This window comes from Bos taurus, chromosome 14, assembly GCF_002263795.3.
Source record: "Bos taurus isolate L1 Dominette 01449 registration number 42190680 breed Hereford chromosome 14, ARS-UCD2.0, whole genome shotgun sequence".
NCBI lineage: Eukaryota > Metazoa > Chordata > Mammalia > Artiodactyla > Bovidae > Bos > Bos taurus.
The window spans coordinates 69568865-69588768 of NC_037341.1; the positions used below are offsets into that span (position 1 = coordinate 69568865).

The 19904-nt window shown below is 38.3% G+C and overlaps 1 protein-coding gene across 4 annotated transcripts in view; it reads right to left on the reverse strand.

The window, feature by feature from the left end:
* Positions 1-19209, reverse strand: part of DPY19L4 (dpy-19 like 4) — a 62241-nt gene extending 43032 nt beyond the window's left edge. The window contains exons 1-7 of one of the 4 annotated variants that reach the window (XM_059874492.1): positions 18798-18999; positions 13786-13896; positions 11978-12104; positions 5755-5879; positions 3281-3371; positions 2887-3008; positions 2638-2783 (exon numbers count right to left, since the gene is read on the reverse strand). In XM_059874492.1, the coding sequence (XP_059730475.1) occupies positions 2638-2783; positions 2887-3008; positions 3281-3371; positions 5755-5817 (422 nt within the window). In that variant the 5' untranslated portion in view covers positions 5818-5879; positions 11978-12104; positions 13786-13896; positions 18798-18999. The other 3 variants (XM_002692815.7, XM_059874491.1, XM_010812253.4) reach the window with 3 other exon arrangements.
* Positions 19210-19904: the final 695 nt, after the last annotated feature.

Here is a 19904-nt window from a genome sequence, read left to right on the forward strand (position 1 = left end):
AATAAGGTAATTTTGTTACAATTCTCACTAAGATCTTTAAAATATTTTGACAGGGAGTCTTATTTATTTTTTAATTGCTGTTATTTTTACATGGAAAAGTTGCCTAGTCTTTCTCTTTGAACTTGTGATGAAGAAAGATCTAGGGATTAAATGAAATGAGTATTAAAGCCAGTCTCCAACATGGTTCACAATAGCCCCTGCCTCCTAGGTCGGGAAGATCCCCTGGAGAAGGAAATGGCAACCTCCTTCACTATTCTTGCCTGGGAAATCTTATGGACAGAGGAGCCTGGCAGGCTACAGTCCATGGTGTCACGATAGTCAGACACAACTTAGCGGCTGAACAGCAACCCGATATTAATAACCCATGTAGCCACTTTCCACATTGTGCCATGGTCAATCTATATGACCAACAGAATATGGCAGAATGATGTTCTATCATTTCTGAGGTTAGGTTATAAAAGACACCTGGCTTCCACTATGACACATTCACCCCACTCTTTCTTGCATCATTCACCTTAAACCAAGTTGTGAGCAGCCCTCTGCAGAGGTCCACATGATGAGAAACTAAGGCCTTCCAAGACAACACCCAGTGAGGGACTGAGGCTTCCTGCAAAAGCCACATGAGTGAAAAGTAAAAATGGTCCAGGCCGGTCAAACCTTCAGATTACTACAGCCCCAACCAATTACTGACTCAATCTCACATGGAACCCTGAGCCAGAACCACCCAGATAAGCCGCTCTGGATTCCTGACCCTCAGAAATGGTGAGACAGAATGTCTGTTGTTCTTAAGTTTGGGGCTGATCTATTTATACATCAGATAGCCTAGAAAGCAATCCTTTTAGAAGGTCTCTATTTTAAATAATTGTTGTTTTGTTGCTAAGTTGTGTCCAACTATCCAATTCTTTTGCAATGCCAAGGACTACATGGCCCACCGGGCTCCTCTGTCCATGGGATTTCCCAGGCAAGGATACTGTAATGGGTTCCCATTTCCTTCTCCAAAGGATCTTCCTGACCCAAAGATCAAACCCCGGACTCTGGCATTAGTAGGTGGGTTCTTACCACTGAGCCACCAGGAAAGCCCCCCATCCCTGTACTTTTAAGAAGAAACATACCCGACTCATAAAGCTGGCAAGCTATACTTGAAAACCACTAAGGAAGGTTGTTTTGGTTTTGGCTATGCTGGGCTTTCATTGCTGCGTGGGCTTTCTCTAGCTGTGGTGTGCAGGGGCTGCTCTCTAGTGGTGGTGCACGGGCCTTCCACTGAGGTAGCACTTCCCTGTTGTGGAGCATGGGCTCCAGGACACATGGGCTCAGTAGTTTCAGCTCCTGGCCCTGGGCACAAACTCAGTAGCTACAGTGCAAGGGCTTAGTTGCTCAGCGGCATGTGGGATCTTCCCAGATCAGGGATCAAACCCATGTCTCCTGCATTGGTAGGCGGATTCTTTACCACTGAGCAACCAGGGAAGGCTCTAAGGAAGATTTTTCAAATCCCTTACATCAACTGTTGCCAGCATATGACCCTAAACAAAGCCCAGTTACAAATATAGCCCATATCTGAATCTCAATAACATGGAAGTATCATATTTTTCATTTGGCAGTTGCCAAAGGAAAATGTATAACAAAAGAAATGTCTCATATTCTAAAATTTAATCACATTAAGTGTTACGGGGAGAAAGTGCTGTGCTGTGTAGAGGAAGTGCTTTTCAAAAGCAAAACAAGGGTCATTGAAAAAACAAGTTTTTGACACTGACCAATGCCAAGAAAACTTCAGCCCTCTAATTCAAAGAAACCCCATCCCCTTCTCTCTTTGTACTTCACTATTAAAGAAGTGGTACTCCTCTGATCACCAAAAGGAATAGAGTTATTAATCTAAAGCACACATTAATCCAAATTAATGGATTTATTAATTCATAAATAAAGTGGTTGGCTTAAAACTGATACAGCTGATGCCTCTTCCTCTTTTCATGAAGCCATGTCATCAATTTTAAATAAATGAAGAAAGAGGAGGTGTACCCATGTATGCCAATGTTGCTATGTTTGAAAAAAAAAGAGAGGTAGAGATAAGTGTTTTTTATTTTTCAGCTGTTGCATGACAAATGACCAGAAATGTAGTGGCTGAAAGAACACAAATTTATTAGCTCACAAACCCAGCACAGTATGGCTGGATTCTCTGTTCTCCTAAGGCTAAGGCTAAGGCTAAGGCTAAGGCTAAGGCTAAGACTACCGTCTCCTAAGGCTAAAATCAAAGCAGCAATTGGGGCTATAGTTCTCACCCAGGCCTTGTAGCCCTTCTACAAGCTCACTGGTTGTTGGCAGAATTCATTTCCTCCTCACTTCAATCCAGCAACAAGGCATCAAATTCTCACATTTCAAGTATCTCTGACTTCCCTTCTGTACCAGCTACAGAAAGCTGCTCACTTTTTAAAGGCTCACACGATTAGAATAGGCCCACCAGGTAATCATCCCACCTTAAGGTCAACTCTGCTGTACAACATAACCCAACCACAGGAATGATATCTCATATTCACAGGTAGGAATTAGGGGCATGTAAAGTTTGGAGGGGGGGAGCCATTTTTAGAACTCTGACTACTGCAGTCACAAAAAATTGTAAAGTTTCATTAAAAACACCTTTCTTACCTGTTAATAATGAACCATGCAACTGTTAGCATTCCTGCTAGCCAAGTTCCACTCATAAGCCAACTTGTAACAAATAAAGCAGTAACATATATTCCTTGCAATCCAAAAACAATGCCAATATAGAAATATACTGGCTCAATAATCTCCTAATTGGGGGAAAAAAGAGGAGACAACAGGATGACAGTATATAATTTTGAATATTCATAAATATGTGAGAAAATGAATATTAAAGTCAAAAGAGACACATACACTGCTACCAGTTGCCTGATATAAAACGCTGGCCATAAGTTCTGGATATAGAGACATTTGCTGAACTGCATTTATAGTCTTCAGAGAGACAGTTTTGTTATTGTGCGTCAGTTCATACACACCTAAAGTCAGAAAAATTTTTCTCCAGGTTATTTATTCTGCTTTTATGAAAATTGAACATGTTATTCAGAGGTCATTAAATACTTTATTATCAAGAAGGATATCAAAATATAATACTCTGTGCCTTCTTTTTACAATTTTTAAATGAACTACATAAAAAGCACAGTATCTATATTCTGAGACAAACCTCCACATTCAAGAGCTCCCACACAGAAGAACAATGCTTTATTTTAGGAAAACACTGTTATTAAATATACAAATGTAGTTATCATACCTCTTTCAAATGAAGGTGCTTTTAACATATCTTTATAGTAAGAGTAATAAATGGCACTATCACCCTGAAATGTGATTTCCCGTTCAAGCTCCTAAAAAAAAATTAAATGATTATTTAAATACTCAGTGACTTAAATTTCAACTGCGATCTTTTTCTCTCCTCATATTCCAAATTAATGTTATTTATTTATCCTTTTATCCAAAGACATATTTGAATTTTCCTTTAATCACTATTGGCCATATTAATAAGGTTAAACTTTTCCATAATCTGGCAATCACTTTAATGAAACACCTAAGGTTTAAACTGGATTGTAACTCATAAGTTACCTGCCTGTTATATATAAGAAAAATCTAGAAGGAAAACCCAAAGTATTATCATAGGAGCACAAGAATAGTATGGCAGGTAATGAAAAATGACAGCTGAGGTGTCACAAGTCCATGATAAAAATATAAGTTTAAGAAGAAAGTATTATTTTTCTATTACTATTCCATTTCCCTATGTATCCAGAAAAGCAAGCCCATAATTAGGGGTTTAGAAGAGCAGCAGATAACTAATCTGTGATTTTCAAATGAACTTCCAGAAAAGTAAATAAATCTTAAAATTTCTAAACCGGACTATAACAAACCAAGAATATAGGTAGTCAAAAACACTGAAATCTGTGCTTTTCATGCTGAATCAAACTTTCACAAATCAATAATCTTTTAAACGAAACAGTTATTTTCATGAATAATTTTATCATAATTTGATAAAATTGTATCATATCATTTGTATGATACAAACAATATCAGAGCAGTTTCCCCAAAGTTTGATCAATAGAACTTCTTAAGATTAAAGGAGTGTTATCTCAAAAGAGTTCTGTGGTTAAATAAGTTGTGTAAAAGCTAGATTAAAGAAAGTCAAATGAATTTCTTAATTGCAAGGCTCTTCAGAATTTAGGTGGTCATTATGCACTGTGAATCTCATATAAAATCTTTTCTAGATCTGTTTGACCAGATCTAGAGCCCTTTTTCCGAGCTCTTTTTTTCTCATTTAGAGTTTACTAGTTTAAATAAATTTCCTGAAAATCATTTTTTATGAATGGATACAGGATTTTCTTTGTACAATTTCAAAGATGTAAACTCTTAATCAGTGCTTCTCAAATTAAATGTGCATATAAATTCCTAAAGATCTTATTCAAAGACAGATTCTGATTCTAAAGTGTAGCCTGAGAATCTGCAACTCTGAAAAAGCTCCCAGATGATGCCAATACCCCTGACTCATCACAATGCTCTGGAAAACAGTTCTTCATGAATGACTTCTAGATTACCAAACCCTTGTTGTTCTCAATTCTGCCTACGTAACAGAATCACGTGGAAAGACTGTGCAATATTGATCCCAGATACTCTCTCCGCTTCACCTAAGAATCTGTGAGTTAGTTTGTAAATCATCCCAGATGAATCTACTGCACATCCAGTGTTGAAAACTACTATTTTCAAGGAAATAGGCCTTGCAAAAGTCTTGGTCAAATCAATACAGTTAAATGTTTAGGTGTTGTTAGATAAATCAATGTCTGAAAAACATACAGTCAGCTTGACTACTCGCTCAAAAATAAGAACACCAACAAAAGAGTTTCCCCTAAAACAAAAACAAAAAATCTTTAAAATCAAGTAGTAACACTGTGAACTTTGCCAATGCATATTACAGATATATGTGACTGCAAAGATAAGTCTGAAAACAAACTTATTCAAAGGCCAAATGAATTATGAATATAACCATAGCAAATGTCTGTGGGTTACACACGATTTAAAACCAAACATAAAACATACTAATATGAGGCAACATTTTAATAAATACCATTATGTCTGCTAATCATTTTCAGTAACTCCAGACATTCTTTCTAATCATGTAATCAAAAAATTAAAATATTTTGATGCTGAAACCTCCACAGAATGTTATATAAACGTAAACTACCAAAACTACTAAAAAGCTGACTAGACTTTATAACATTTCACTGTCATCAAAAAGTTCCTGATAAATTTGTTGTGTGACTTAGAAACAGGGACTCTGAGACAGGCTGAAGGGTGGGATGGGGAGGGAGAAGGGAGAGAGGTTCAGGAGGGAGGGGACATGGGTGTATCTATGGCTGATTCATGTTGATGTATGACAGAAAACAACAAAATTCTGTAAGGCAATTATCTTTCAATTAAAAATTTTTTTTAAAAAGTCCCTGATAAATCAACTGTATGAAGAAAAGCACCCTCATTGTTTCTATTCTATGACCTTGAAATACAATCTATTATACCTTTCAGGTTGATACCATGACTCAAAATAGCTTCTATACCATTTTGTTCCTAATGGCTTATAGCCACAACATAAGAAAACACTTGTCATATTACCATGCATTTTTATGTTTTGGCTCCCTGGAAAACACATTTTTAAAATTAATATTAAATACTGTAGCAAATGTTAATATGCTCAAAATTCTTTCTTCTTACCTGCCTGTTTGAAAACCAGAATTTCCGTTCATGATACGCTGATAAATAGAGAGCATACATCATACCACTAGTAACTGCTGCAAGACAGCCAATAAATATCTTTGCAAAGCGCTGAAATAATATATCTGAAACGGCATATTAAAAGTAATCAGTGATGGATGACATTTATATGTATGTAATTCTATTAAAAAGAAAAAGTAATCAAAGGCAGTATGCATCCTTGATGTGGTTCGACAAAAATGGCATTCTAACTCTGTGGTCTTCCTACCCAAAACACATAATCCCAGTCTAATCACTAGAAAAACAGCAAATTCCAATACAGGGGTATCCTACAATAAACCTGGTCAGTACTCCGCCAAACTGTCAAGGTCATCAAAAATAAGGGAAGTCTGAGAAATTGTCACAGCCAAGAAAAGTCTACGGAGACATTATAACTACATGTAATGTGGTATCCTGAATGTGATCCCTTATTTTTTAACAGAAAAGGACATTATGTGAACACTAAAGAAAGTATGGACTTCAGTTAATATATTGAGAGCTTCCCAGGTGGCACAGTGGTAAAGAAACCACCTGCCAACACAAGAGAGGCGGTTTTGATCCCTTGGCTGGGAATATCTCCTAGAAGAGGAAATGGCAAGCCACTCCAGTATTCTTGCCTGGGAAATCTCATGGACAGAAGAGCCTGGTGGGTTACAGTCCATTAAGTTGCAGAGAGTCAGACACAACTGAGTAACTGAGCACACAAGATAGTATATGGAATATTCTATCAACCACTTAAAAAAAAAAAGTATCTAAAGCGACTGAAAGCAACTATACTCTAATAAAATTAATAATATATATTATTGATGCTAAAACAAAAATAATGTATCAATAAAATGATTCATTATTTGTACCAAATGAACCATACTAATATAAAATGTTACTAATAGGGAAAATTCTTATGGGGGGTGTGCAAGATAGGAACTCTGTACTATACTATCTACTCAATTCTTCTATAAATTAAAAATAGTTTTAAAAATTAAAGTCTATCAGGGTAGAATTGACACATGTATATTATACATATTATATACATAATACACAATGGATTCATGTATATTATGGCTGAATTTCTTCAGTATTCACCTGAAACTATCACAATATTGTTTGTTAATTGGCTATACTCCAATACAAAAGAAAAAGTTTAAAAAAATAAATAAGTCTATCAATTTAAAAAAAGGAGTAAAAGGAATGTACTACCAAATATCTAGAGAAAAAAATTCAGGTTCATTTAGAATTACTATTGTTATTTTTTTCCCTTATCAAGTAATTTTGTATTGAAGAATACTTTACATACTACAAATTATAGCTCTTTGAATTATACAAGGTAATGATTGTTGATGATTATATATTTAAAACATCATACACAACTGTTTTATATATATATATATATGTAAATACTTCTTGTCAAAAGCAGAGAACACATGTGAATTTTCTATACACAGGATGATTAACCCTTCTACAACTATTAAGATTCAGTATAAAAATAATAAATACTATATGATTTCATCTATATGTGTTATCTAAAAAAACCAAACGAACAACATAACAAAGCAGAAAGAAAGTCAGGTACAGAGAACAAACAGGTGGTTGCCAGACAGCAGAGAAGTGCGGGGATGAAGAAATAGATGAAGGGGATTATGACATACAAACTTCTAGCTGCAAAATAAATGAATCACAGGTATGAAATGTACAGTGCGGGGACTATAGTCAATAATTATATATCTTTTTTTAAAAAAACTTTTAATTTTACTTTGGAGTATAGGCAATTAACAATGCTTTGATGGTTTCAGTTACACAGCAAAGCAACTCAGCTGTACATATACATGTATCTGCTCTCCCCCAAACTCCCCTCCCATTCAGGCTGCCACATAACACTGAGCAGGGTTCCCAGTGATATGCAGTAGGTCTTTGTTGGTTATTCATTTTAAACACAGCAGTGTGTACACATCAATCTCAAACTCCATAACAATTCCTCCCGGCCACTGTCCCCCTGGTAGACAGAATACATCTTTGTATGCTAACAGATGGCAAGGCGACTTACGGTGGTCACCATCTTGAAATCTACAGAACTATCGATTCACTATGTTGTGTAACAGGAACTAACATATTGTTGTAGGTCAATTACACTTCAAAAACAAACTCAGAGAGAAAAAGATCAGACTTGTGGTTACCAGAGGTGAGAGGTGGGGAAGAGGGAACTGAATGAAGGTAGTCAAAATGTACAAACTTCCAGCTGTAAGATAAATAAGTACTAGGGATGCAATGCACTATATGGTAAATATAATTAATATTGCTATGGTATATATGAAAGCTGTTAAGACAGTAAAGCTTAAGAGTTCTCAATGAAAAAATTTTTTGTATTTCTTTAATTCTGTAATTTCTATTTCTTTAATTCTGTATCTAATGAACTTTTGTGATAATTATTCCATGATGTATGCAAGTTAAATCATTATGCATATACTGTGCTGTATGTCAATTATATCTCAATAAAACTACAGGGGAAAAAAAAAGATTCAGTAAATTAAGCCCAGGCCTCAAGGTCCAATGCCCAGTGTTACGTTACTGAATGACTGACAGGTTTGTAAAAACAAACCTGTTAACTTATGAATTTAGCTAAACTAAAACTGCAGCTTAATAAATTATTTAATAAATACTGGTATGCATAGCACATCAGAGACATTAAATACTAGCTGCTGCTGCTAAGTCGCTTCAGTCGTGTCCGACTCTGTGAGACCCCAGAGATGGCAGCCCATCAGGCTCCCCCGTCCCTGGGATTCTCCAGGCAAGAACACTGGAGTGGGTTGCCATTTCCTTCTCCAATGCCTGAAAGTGAAAAGTGAAAGTGAAGTCGCTCAGTCGTGTCCGACTCTTCGCAACCCCATGGACTGCAGCCTACCAGGCTCTTCCATCCATGGGATTTTCCAGGCAAGAGAACTGGAGTGAGGTGCCAAAATACTAGCTAGATATCAGTAAATTAATAAGAACTATATTAAAAATGCTTGAAAGATACTACCCAATAAATCAAATATTAGAATCAGAGAATTTCCTGGCGATTCAGTGGTTGACTTTGTTTTCACTGCCAAGGGCGAGGGTTCAATCCCCAGTCAGGGAACCAAGATCCCACAAGTCATTTGACTTGGCCAAAGATGAAAATAAATATGCAAATAAATGTTTTTTAAAAAGAATCAGCATGACACAATTATTTTACAATTACTGTTTCCAATAGCAAATGGAAAGCATTTGCCCTGGCACAAAGCAAGAGCTCAGTAAATAATAGTTATTATTATTGGGCTAAAAAGCATACTTGCAAAAATATATAAGATAGTTAATTAAAGCAGTGTTGACACAACGTAACCTATAAAAAGACTACAAGAAAACTTACCTAACATGGTAATTTGGTAAAAGTACTATACAGTTTCTAAACATGTATCTTTTCCTGTATCTTTTAAATTAATTCCTGGACAATGAAAATTAATCCTGATAATCAAGGGCTATTACAAAAAATATATTCAACCAAATCCTACATATAAATGCCTTACCTTCGTACTATTTTGTTTGTGAAGATTCTGTAGAGTCAAAGCTGGAATCAAGCTATCACTGTTCAGTGTATAAGTATATATGTTTTAGAGAAAATAAAGAGCTCTGGGTCCTGGAAATTATTTATTTAAAAATTATCATGGGAGTTCCCTGGTGGTCTAGTGGTTAGAATTTCGGGCTTTCACTGTCATGGCCCAACCAGGGTTCAATTCCTGGTTAGGGAACTGAGATCCAGCAAGCTGTGTAGCATGGCCAAAAAAAAAAAAAAAAATTACCATTTAAAATTGGAAAACTGGAAAGTAAAGGACTGATTTCCAGTTAAGTTACATTAGTCACAAACAGGCCTAATCAAAAAACTTCTGTATGTTTCAACCCCAAATTAACTCCCTTGTAGGGAACTGAGATCCCATAAGCCACACAGCCCAAAAAAAAAAAAAAAGAAACATAGTATTCAATTTCACAAAAAGTAAAATAAACAAAAGAAAAAAGTACAAATACATTGAAAAAATATAAGCAGTACTTGTCAAAATTTTAATAGCTATTATCTAGTAGAATTATGCATATATTTTATTTTTATTATACTTTTCTCTATTTCCACATTTTTGATCCTAAAAACACATTTTTGTAGTTGGGGGAAAATACTGTTCTATAGTAGCTATCTCTAAATTGCTTAATAGAACAATTGCTTATACTGTATTTTCCAAAACATTAAATGATCACTGTATTAGTTGGCTTTGCTGTAGTAAAGAAGTGACCCCCATACTTCCAATGGCTTAGAAAACAAATATTTGTTTCTCACTTATGTTACTATGGATTTTGGATCAGCAGTCACTCTCCACTCAATTCCAGATTTTAGATTAGCTATGGCTCTTCTTGTATCTTCAGAGTTCCAGAACGGAATCAGTCCCTATTTGGGACATGCTGTTCTCATTACAGAGGAAAAGACCAGAACAGGCAAAAACATACAATGCCTCTTCCAATTTCTGATTAGAACAAGTACACTGCTACTTTAACTCACAGTCCATTGGCTCAGGCAAGTCACATATATAAACCTGACAATGGGGTAGGTAAGTACACTCTGTTTCAGAGAGGCACTCCGAATCAACACCGTAATGGGAAAGAACATATAACGCATTTTCAGGGAAGGGAGAAAATATTTGTGAACTGAAGAATCCATCAGGGTTTGCCCCGTTCATCACAAATATCTACTTCCCTTCAAAGGCAAAAAACACTTACTCCTCAAGAAAGATACCCTAAGAGCAGCCTATTCGGCCTGCTTCCTGAATGTAGAAAGTTGGGAATTCAAACACCATTGACATGAATAGTTGGGTTCTTCTTAACCTAGGCTGGCAGCTCTGTTGACAGTATGTCTCTCTCTAAGCTTAGCTGACAATTTGCCTAGGTATTTACCTAACAGAAATAAAAATTGTTGCGTTGTTTAGTTGCTAAGTCATGTCTGAATCTTTGTGACCTCGTAGTCTGTAACCCACCAGGCTACTCTGTCCATGGGATTTCCCAGACAATACTGGAGTAGCTTGACATTTCCTTCTCCAAGAGAAATAAAAATAGATATCCACAAAAAGACCGGTACAAGTTTTCATAGCAGCCTTATTCATAATAGCTAAATCCTGGAAATTACTCAAATATCCAACTAGAAAAGCAGGAATAAACTCTTACAGCAAGATGAATGAATCTCAAAATGATTATATTTTAAGAATAACACTGAACTAAGTAAAAGAATCCAGACACAAAGGCATGTATGTTGTGTGATTCTATTTACATGAAATTCTATAACATGCAAAGTTAATCAATATTGAAAAATATCAGAAGAGTGGTTGTTTTAGGGGGCACAGGGGAACTCTACTGGAAAGGGATACAAAAGAACTTTCTGGGATAAGAGAAATGTTACGTATGTTAATTGTATTCAAGTACTAAAATTCACTTAATACCTATGATTCTGTGCATTTTATTGTAAGTTGTACCTTAATTTTACAAAATTAAATCATTCATTTTTGCAAAGAAAAAAACAATTTTATTGGTTTTTTACCTACTTGATTCCAGTCAGCTCTGTTCTCCAATAACTATACCCCAAATTTTTCTTCTAGATATGCTTCTCTCAGAGATTTAACTACATGCATTTTGAACTAATCAAGCTTTGCTTATTTGTTACAAAAGCCACACCTTTTGTTCTTTTCCCCGAGTGCTTTATTCAACTGAAAGGAGTTACTAGGAACTACTTTAAACCTCATACGTTTTAACAGACTATGTGACCAGTCATGCCCTTGATTTGGTCATTGCCCTAAGGATTCATCTTTATCAGCCTTTGTTACTTAAAGTATTTCTCAAATGGCACCCCACTCCAGTACTCTTGCCTGGAAAATCCCATGGACAGAGGAGCCTGGTAGGCTATATAGTCCATGGGGTCGCTGCCAGTCGGACAGGACTGAGCGACTTGACTTTCACTTTTCACTTTCATGCATTGGAGAAGGAAATGGCAACCCACTCCACTATTCTTGCCCGGAGAATCCCAGGGACGAGGGAGCCTGGTGGGCTGCCATCTCTGGGGTCGCACAGAGTTGGACACGACTGAAGCGACTTAGCAGCAGCAGCAGCAGCAGCAGCAGTTGAAAAGACTAACAATACTAACTTCAACACTACAGCTCGGACTCCTATTTTCCTCTTCATGTCTGCTGGCAAATGGGCCAGTTCTGTTCTAATCAAAGCAGTTCATAATCAAGGTACTCTAGTAATAATCTCTTTTGTGATCCTGTTACCTAAAGTAATAAAAACAAAAGTTAGTACTAAAATTGCAACTATTCACAGGAAACAGTTTTATAAAATGATTTATCACACATATGACAGATTATTATTTTCCATCTCCTAAAATGTTTATCTTATTTTAACAAATTTATATAAATTGGCTTTGAACTCCCTTTGGGAAGAATCTATTTGTAAAAGCTGTTCAGCTCCTAAGGATGGCATATTCTCCAAAGCCACTTTCAGATATGGTTCAGGAGGATAATGGAAAAGAAAGGACCTTCAGAGGATAAAGCCAAGATCCACAAAGAACAATGAGCTGGGCAACTACCCCCAAGAAAAACAGCTAGTAACTAATCAAGAAACATTCCCTTCCCCAGAGGAGGAAGACCTCATATTTACCTAGTAGGATTTAAAAGTTGCTGTGGACCAGTGTTTAATGTGTCTCTTACTCTTCCTCTTTCTGAATGGAAGCATTTATTTTGGTTATCCTGTCTCCAACCAAAAATGGTATAACGGAAAAGGGGACATGTACAGAAAAGATTACCATAGCAGGCTTATAACTGCTTTGCTAAGAAAAGCCTGCTTAAAAGCTAGGCTCTTGGTCTTTGGGAACCTGGATTTCCAAAGGTTTCCCATCATTTTCTAATGAGTGGTTTACTGTGTCTAACTTAGTGCAAACAGTATGCTTCACATCTACTGCTTTCTTTCTAGGAGTCTAGAACTTTTGCATGTATTAAGCAGAGGTTACATGATCAGCCACACTAAAAATCCCGAGCAGAGTTGTTAATAAGCTTCCCAGGCAGACAAAACTACAAATCCCACAAATTGAGGCTGAAGGAATTATGCATGTCCTCTGTGTCCTGGAAGCTTTTGCCCAGTTTCTTTTCACCCATATGCCTTTTCTCTCTGCTGATTTTGTTTTATATTGTTCAATCTCTGAACATAGGACTGGGTTTGGGGACCCCTGACACATAGCAAGCAACTTGTTTTTTCAATTATTTTGGATCAGAATGAGTCAGAGCTGACCCTGAATAGACCCTGATAAGATGACCTTAGGTTCAAGACTGATGCCCTCACTAGGTAAGACTGAGTGTCTTCCTTGGAGTCAGGGAGGTACCAAGTGTATTTTGTCTGAGGGAGAGAAATAAATATTTATGACCAAAAGGCCAGAATGTGGTAGACTATTATTATTACTCCCAACTACTTTGTCCTTTCCTGTAAAGATTCTTCATCCCTGCCCATTACCACATGACTTGCCATGCATCCTGTAGTCAGAATAAACTTCTCCATCCCATTGCCTGGACTGACTGGATGACTTCTTTGGGCCAACAGAATGCAAGTACAAGTGACAGTGTGCAGTTCAGCAAAACCTTTAGGAGGTACTGCATGACTCCGCCTGTCTCCTGCTCTTGTTCTCTGCCACAAGAACACATCCCAAATAGAGACTGTTCCTTCAGGACACATGAAGCTTCACCAGCCAACTGACAGCCACAATATGCAAGTTAATCAGAAATAAACGCTTTCTGTAAGCCAGTGACACTTAGGAATTGTTCTACAGCAAAACCTAATGAAAGCTGACTGATATCACCACATACTTAAGACAAAATTAATTTATAATTTAAAATATTACTGTAAAATATACTATCTAACGTAACTATTTTTATAATAGTAAAAAAACCTCCAAATCTAACTTACATTTTGGAGCTCTTTCAGGAACTGGAGTGTCATTGATTTTTTCTTCTTTGGCAGATTCTTTATTTTCTGAAGACTTTGGCTTTTTTCTTTGGCGCAGTTCTATAGTTGGTCCTTAAAATATTTGAGATGTTATTACAATGTGTGTAACAAATTATTCTGTCTGTATCTTGAACTGATTTACCTTTATTTTACTAAGGCAAAAGTCCCATGAAGAACTATTAGTACCAAAGATAACTCTTTTCATAGTTATTTTAGCACTCCCTGCAAAACAAACATTCCTACAAACCAAAAGACAATATAAGTTCTGCCTCCAATCCATGCTTTCAGAGTCTTATTGATAAACTGAGCTCTTCTCTTGAGATGATGCTATTTTCAAAACATCCTAAAATAAGTAAACTCTCTTCCAGAATGACTGGAGAACAAAGTGTTATTTAATAAATTGGCTTATTTTTCAAGTTACCTGAGAGTATCATATGCATTATTCATGAATTAACAATTTTTAAAAAATAAAAATATAATAACATAAATTGATCATAAAATAATACTTCATTTGTTTAAAATCCTGAAAGTTCTACAGAATTTCACAGTGCTGTGTTATCATTATCATTCAACAGTCTTAGAGATTTAGGTATCAGAAAATAGGCTGAACCTACAAAAATCCCTATATTTGGGAAGCTCTCAGAAAATTTTCCATTACACTACCATTTCTACAACTGATTAAAAAAAATGTAATGCAGAAAGTACTTTCAAATCAGTAAACCAAATTCCAAATTAAACAAGAATTTACTATTCTCCCTAATTACTCTTCCTCCCTAGTTAATTATGAGGTAGACTGTGTCATGTAGGTATAGAACACTATCATGAAGGTGGTACAAGAATTTATCTCTTTTCTATAGAAGCAGGGTTTTTTCTTTTCTCTTCATAATGGCTTAAGGATAGAAAAATGAGTCTAAAAAGAGAAGTCAAAAAAGGAGAAATGAATCAGCTACTATTGCTGATATCAGGTGGCTAATTCTTACTGTGGAAAATGAATAAAATTTATTTTAAAAGAGCTTCAAAGCAAATTCATATGTTTGTTAAAATGTCTTTCAACAACAAACAAAAAAAATGTCTCTCAACACTGACATACTGAGGGAAAAAAATACCATATACTCAGTGGCTTCTGTCTGACTTGTCTAAATTTTAACCATTTTTATATCATTTATTCTTTATTTTATAATCATGTTAAGTAGCAAAGTCAGTGAACAGATCAGAAAAATGACATTATTAGAAAAGTCATACCATGGATATTGAGCATTTTTGCATACAAATCTGGGACAACTAATAAATACTATTATGTTCCTCATTTATGATTTCCTTTTAATTTTGCTATGGGTTAAAGCAAAAGTTAGAAGCAGTCAACAAGAATGAAAATTTATGTAAAGCCAAACAAAGTCTTTTGATGCAAGCGATCATTTTAAATTTTATTGAAAAAGAACACAGGGCTTCCCTGGTGGTCCAGTGGTTAAGAATCTGCCTGCCAATGCAGGAGACGTGGGTTTGGTCCCTGGTCCAGGAAGATTCCGCATGCCGCGAGGTAACTAAGGCCGTGCACCACAACTACTGAAGCCTGAGCACCGTACAGCCTGTGCCCCACAACAAGAGAAGCCACTACAATGAGAGGCCTGTGCACCACAACTGGAGAGTAGTCCTCCACCCCACAACCACAGAAAGCCCAGCAACAAAGCACCAACACAGCCAAAAATACAATAAATACATAAAAAATTTTAAAAAGAATATAAGAAAAAATTATAACCACAAGACATTTACTTAGTAGACACACATCCATGATTAAACACGTTAATAGTATTAGATTTTTTTAAAAATGTAATTGGGTAATTTCAGAAATCAAGTAAATAAATCTACTGAAAGTTAAAGTGTTGTTCTACTGAAAGTTAAAGTGTTAGTCGCTCATTGTATCCAACGCTTTGCGGCATGGTGGACTAGAGCCCGCCAGGTTCCTCTGTCCATGGGATTCTCCAGGCAAGTATACTGGAGTGCTTTGCCATTTCCTTCTCCAGGGTATCTTCCTGACCCAGGGATCAAACTCAGGTCTCCTGCACTGCAGGCTGATTCTTTACTGTCTGAGCAACCAGGCAAGCCAAACAAAATATATGACCAATGGGTTAGATGGGGCTTTTTTTTTTATTACACAGAGTCTAAAAGTATGCATTTAAGATAACAAGGATGAGGATATTCACAGAAAAGTGTTCTTCACAAAGAGCTATCATTTTTCTTAAAAAAAAAATTTCTCTATAAAATGAATCACTTTACAGAGATTTTAATAGAGTGTGCACACACATGGGGTTTTTTGTTTTGTTTTTTGCATCCATGCTGCACAGGATGCGGGATCTTAGTTCTCTAGAGATCAAACCCATTACCCCTGAAGTGGACGCTCAGAGTCCTAAGCAATGGACCGCCAGGGAATTTCAGTACTGTTTTCTTGATTCTAAAATGTCATATATTTTAAGACACTATTTATAAGTTTTTCAAGAGGAAAACAAAACAAAACACTAACATATTAAATACCTGATTTTAAGACATGCCAATTTCAGTGGCATTAAATTGTGGGAGCAAAAAGTACTACTTAGGAAATACAGTAACCTTTTTAACCAATCTCTTCCATCTTGTTCCTAAACTTTTTGCCTGTGACTATACAACAAAACTGACTGGATGCAAATTTTATCTCATTTTCTTTATGCTGACCTTTTAACTTCATAATTGACAAACAAAGCCCAGAATCCCTAGGTGGATAAGCAACAAAGACCAATGCAGTGGATAAACCAGGTTATTCATTCTGATAGGAAAGCTCTGGGTTAGAATTCAAGTTTTCTTTTCGCTATCTTATAATTTTAGCATTGTAAAGAAAAAGTCCAGTAAATAAAAATGATAACACAGCCACAGGAACAACCTACTATTTCAGTCTCTGGCTCTGTGATCTTCACATCATACAGTTAACAGGGCTACAAACAGGCTTTCAAATGTCCATCTAGACTATACATAGCAATTTCCAAAAGAAGTGTGATACTGCTTTACTCAAGGCTGTCACTTTCTTTGCTCTAACATTTGTTCCAAGATATACAAATGTAATACCATGACTCTCTACAGCATCAAGAGAAGATGAGATTCCCAAAGAGTATTTACTTAGAGAAAACGTGGGACAAAGAAAAGGGTCCAAGTGAAGTGAATGATAAGCAGAAAAGCAATATAGAAAACATGTGGATACAAGTAAAATAGACCATTTAGTCAAATTTTAATACAGTGAATACAAATAACATGCATTTTGAAAAAAAGTATGGAGTGCCTAATAAACATAAAGTACTCAGAATAATGCCTAGCACACAGACAGGTTTACTATAAATAACATTACTAGATTACAATAAATAAGAATTTAATTACTAGTTGTTGCTGTGCTTAGTCATGTCTGACTCTCTGCGACCCTTTGGGCTGTAGCCCTCCAGGCTCCTCTGTCCATGGGATTTTTTCAGGCAAGAATATTGGAGTGGATTGTTATTTCCTCCTCCAGGGGATCTTCCCAACCCAGAGATCAAACCCATATCGCCTGTGTCCTGCATTGCAGGTATATTCTTTACCTGCTGAGCCATTGGGGAAGCACAGCTAACACATTAGATAGCCAAATATTTATGGAATTAAAAGTCTGCTGAATGAAACTATAACTTAACAAAACTTCAATGCATTAATTATTCCAAGTAAGATGTATATCATTCCTTTGGATTATCTGTGGTTCTACAAACAAAAGTCATTTTTCACTTTATATCACGGAAGTAAATTTCACAAACTTGTATGGCTTATGAAATCATAACTGGTTCCATATCATGTCTGTTTAATTAGGTCTAACTTTAACCTGTTAAAACAATTTCTCATTAGCATGATATATAATACTGAAGACTTTTAGTACTGCAGTTTTAATTTTTTTATGCTTTAAGTTCTCATGGAAACATATAAGTGAGCTTATCAACCCACCCCCAGAGATTTGCAGTAGTTAGAAAAGTAAAAAGTAGGAAAAAATGTATCACATATACTGCAACCAAAGATAAAACCAAGGCAACAAAGAGAAATACATTCTTCCTTACCAACTACAAAGAGTTTAGTTTTGAAGCTGTTTTTAGGTACAGTGTCTTAAATTAGACCAGTTTTAACCCAGAAAACTTAAAGAGGAGGAGGAGGCAAATATGAAGCAAGAGTGAGAGCAGGAACAGAGCAGCAAGTCATAGAACAAACAATTCTTAAAATTAATTTTTTTTTAACTGTTTTCCACTGAATTCTTCAGACTCCCTTCTTGCATTCCTGGTTTAGCAACGTTTCAGTCTAAACAGATCACCACGTTCACAACCCTCCTCAACAAGGTTAAAAATCATATTTTCCAAAATGAAAACTCTAACTGCTCAGTCAGGCGATATCATTATATCTATGCCTGAAAGTACCGTGCCTATTATGAACATGTGACACAAATATTTCCTAGAACCTCTCTCGCTGGCGAAGTTCCACCCAGCTCTCCATTTTTCTCTCATACCTATCAACTTCTGTGGATCAACACTGAGTGAGCTGTCTTGGCAGTGGCCCTGAAGACGTGAAAAGCTTTCTCCAGCCCACCTACTTTCACCCTCAAAGCACTCCGGGCTTCCGGATCCCCCCAAAGCCACCCATTCCTTCTCCCTGTGCCGTCGCCCCCTAAACCTGTAAATGAAATTGGCTGACCTTCACTCTTCCGTTTCTGCTTCGTCTCCTCCCAATCCACCTCACTTACCCTTTCATCCCAAACCCAAGCCTCTTTCTGTCCCCCCACTTGGCGTGCGGCTCCTCTTACCCGGGGGTGACCTGGTCAGCACCCACAGACCTCTCAGGAGCGCACTCAGCCTGAGGGGCACTCGGCTACACGACTTTCACTCCCGAAGAGACACTCAGCACTCGCACGGCCATCTCAACCCGAGTCCGTCCCCCGCTCCGCTCACCAGCAGCTCCCGGCCCTTCCTCTCAGCCACTCCCCCCACGGCGTTCTCTCTCGCGACCCGATTTCCAACTTCAAGCTCCACTTCTGCCTCCCACTCGAGCCGGCACGACTTCAGGCCGTCCACTCCACTCCCTCTCAATGTCTCCGCACACCTCCCGCCCCCCTCGCCGCGGTCCCGCTCCTTCCCGCCGGACAGCCACGGCCACCCGCCGCCCGGGTCTCCCGGTCCTTTTTTCCCGAGACCTCTGGCGGCTGTACGCGCGCCGGACCCCGGGGCCGGTCACCTTCTTCCTCCGCCATCGTCCCCGCGGAGGCCGGGGAGGCTTCCTCGTGGCTCCAGCGCCGCCCGGCGTCTCCCGCCTCCGCGTAGCCGAGCCCCGCGGCTCTCCTCAGGCCCGCTCCCGGGCCGCCGCGCCCCCACTTCCTGACCCGCCCACTCACCCCCCTCCGGTGTCGCCGCCAACCGCGTCCCCCCGCCCCGGGCCGCCCTGGAACCAGAGTGCTGGGAGCGGAGGGCTGGCCGGAGTGTATGGCGGGAGCGCCTGGGCCTGAGCGGGCAGGAAGGAAGGTGGCTCAGGCGGGGGTGGCTCCGCCCACGGCTGGCGCTCCGGGCCCTTCCGCCCACACCCCTAGGAGACAAATCCCAGGGGCTCCCGCTGGGGCCCTCCCCCCACTTCTCCTCACCGGTAAAGGTGGCTGCCCGAGGGCCGTTCTGGCACTTTTGTGACTGGACTCAGGTATTCCTGGTGGCTCAGACGGTAAAGACTCCGACCGCAGTGCGGGAGACCTGAGTTCGATCCCTGGGTCGGGAAGATCCCCTGGAGAAGGTCATGGAAACCCGTTCCAGTGTTCTTGCCTGAAGAATCCCCAGTGGACATAGGAGCCTGGTGGGCAGCAGTCCACAGGGTCGCAAAGAGTCAGACACGACTGAGTGACTAATCACGGCACAGTCCAGAGAATATCCAGATCCAGCCCCCGTACCTGCTCCATTTTACAGAGAGGAAAAGGAGGTCCAGCGAGTCTAAGTCACCAAGCTAGTCTGAGCCAGGGCTCCTGAATCCTCAGAGTGCCTTCAGAGCGCGGCAAAACCCCTTTGGGTTGTTGGCAC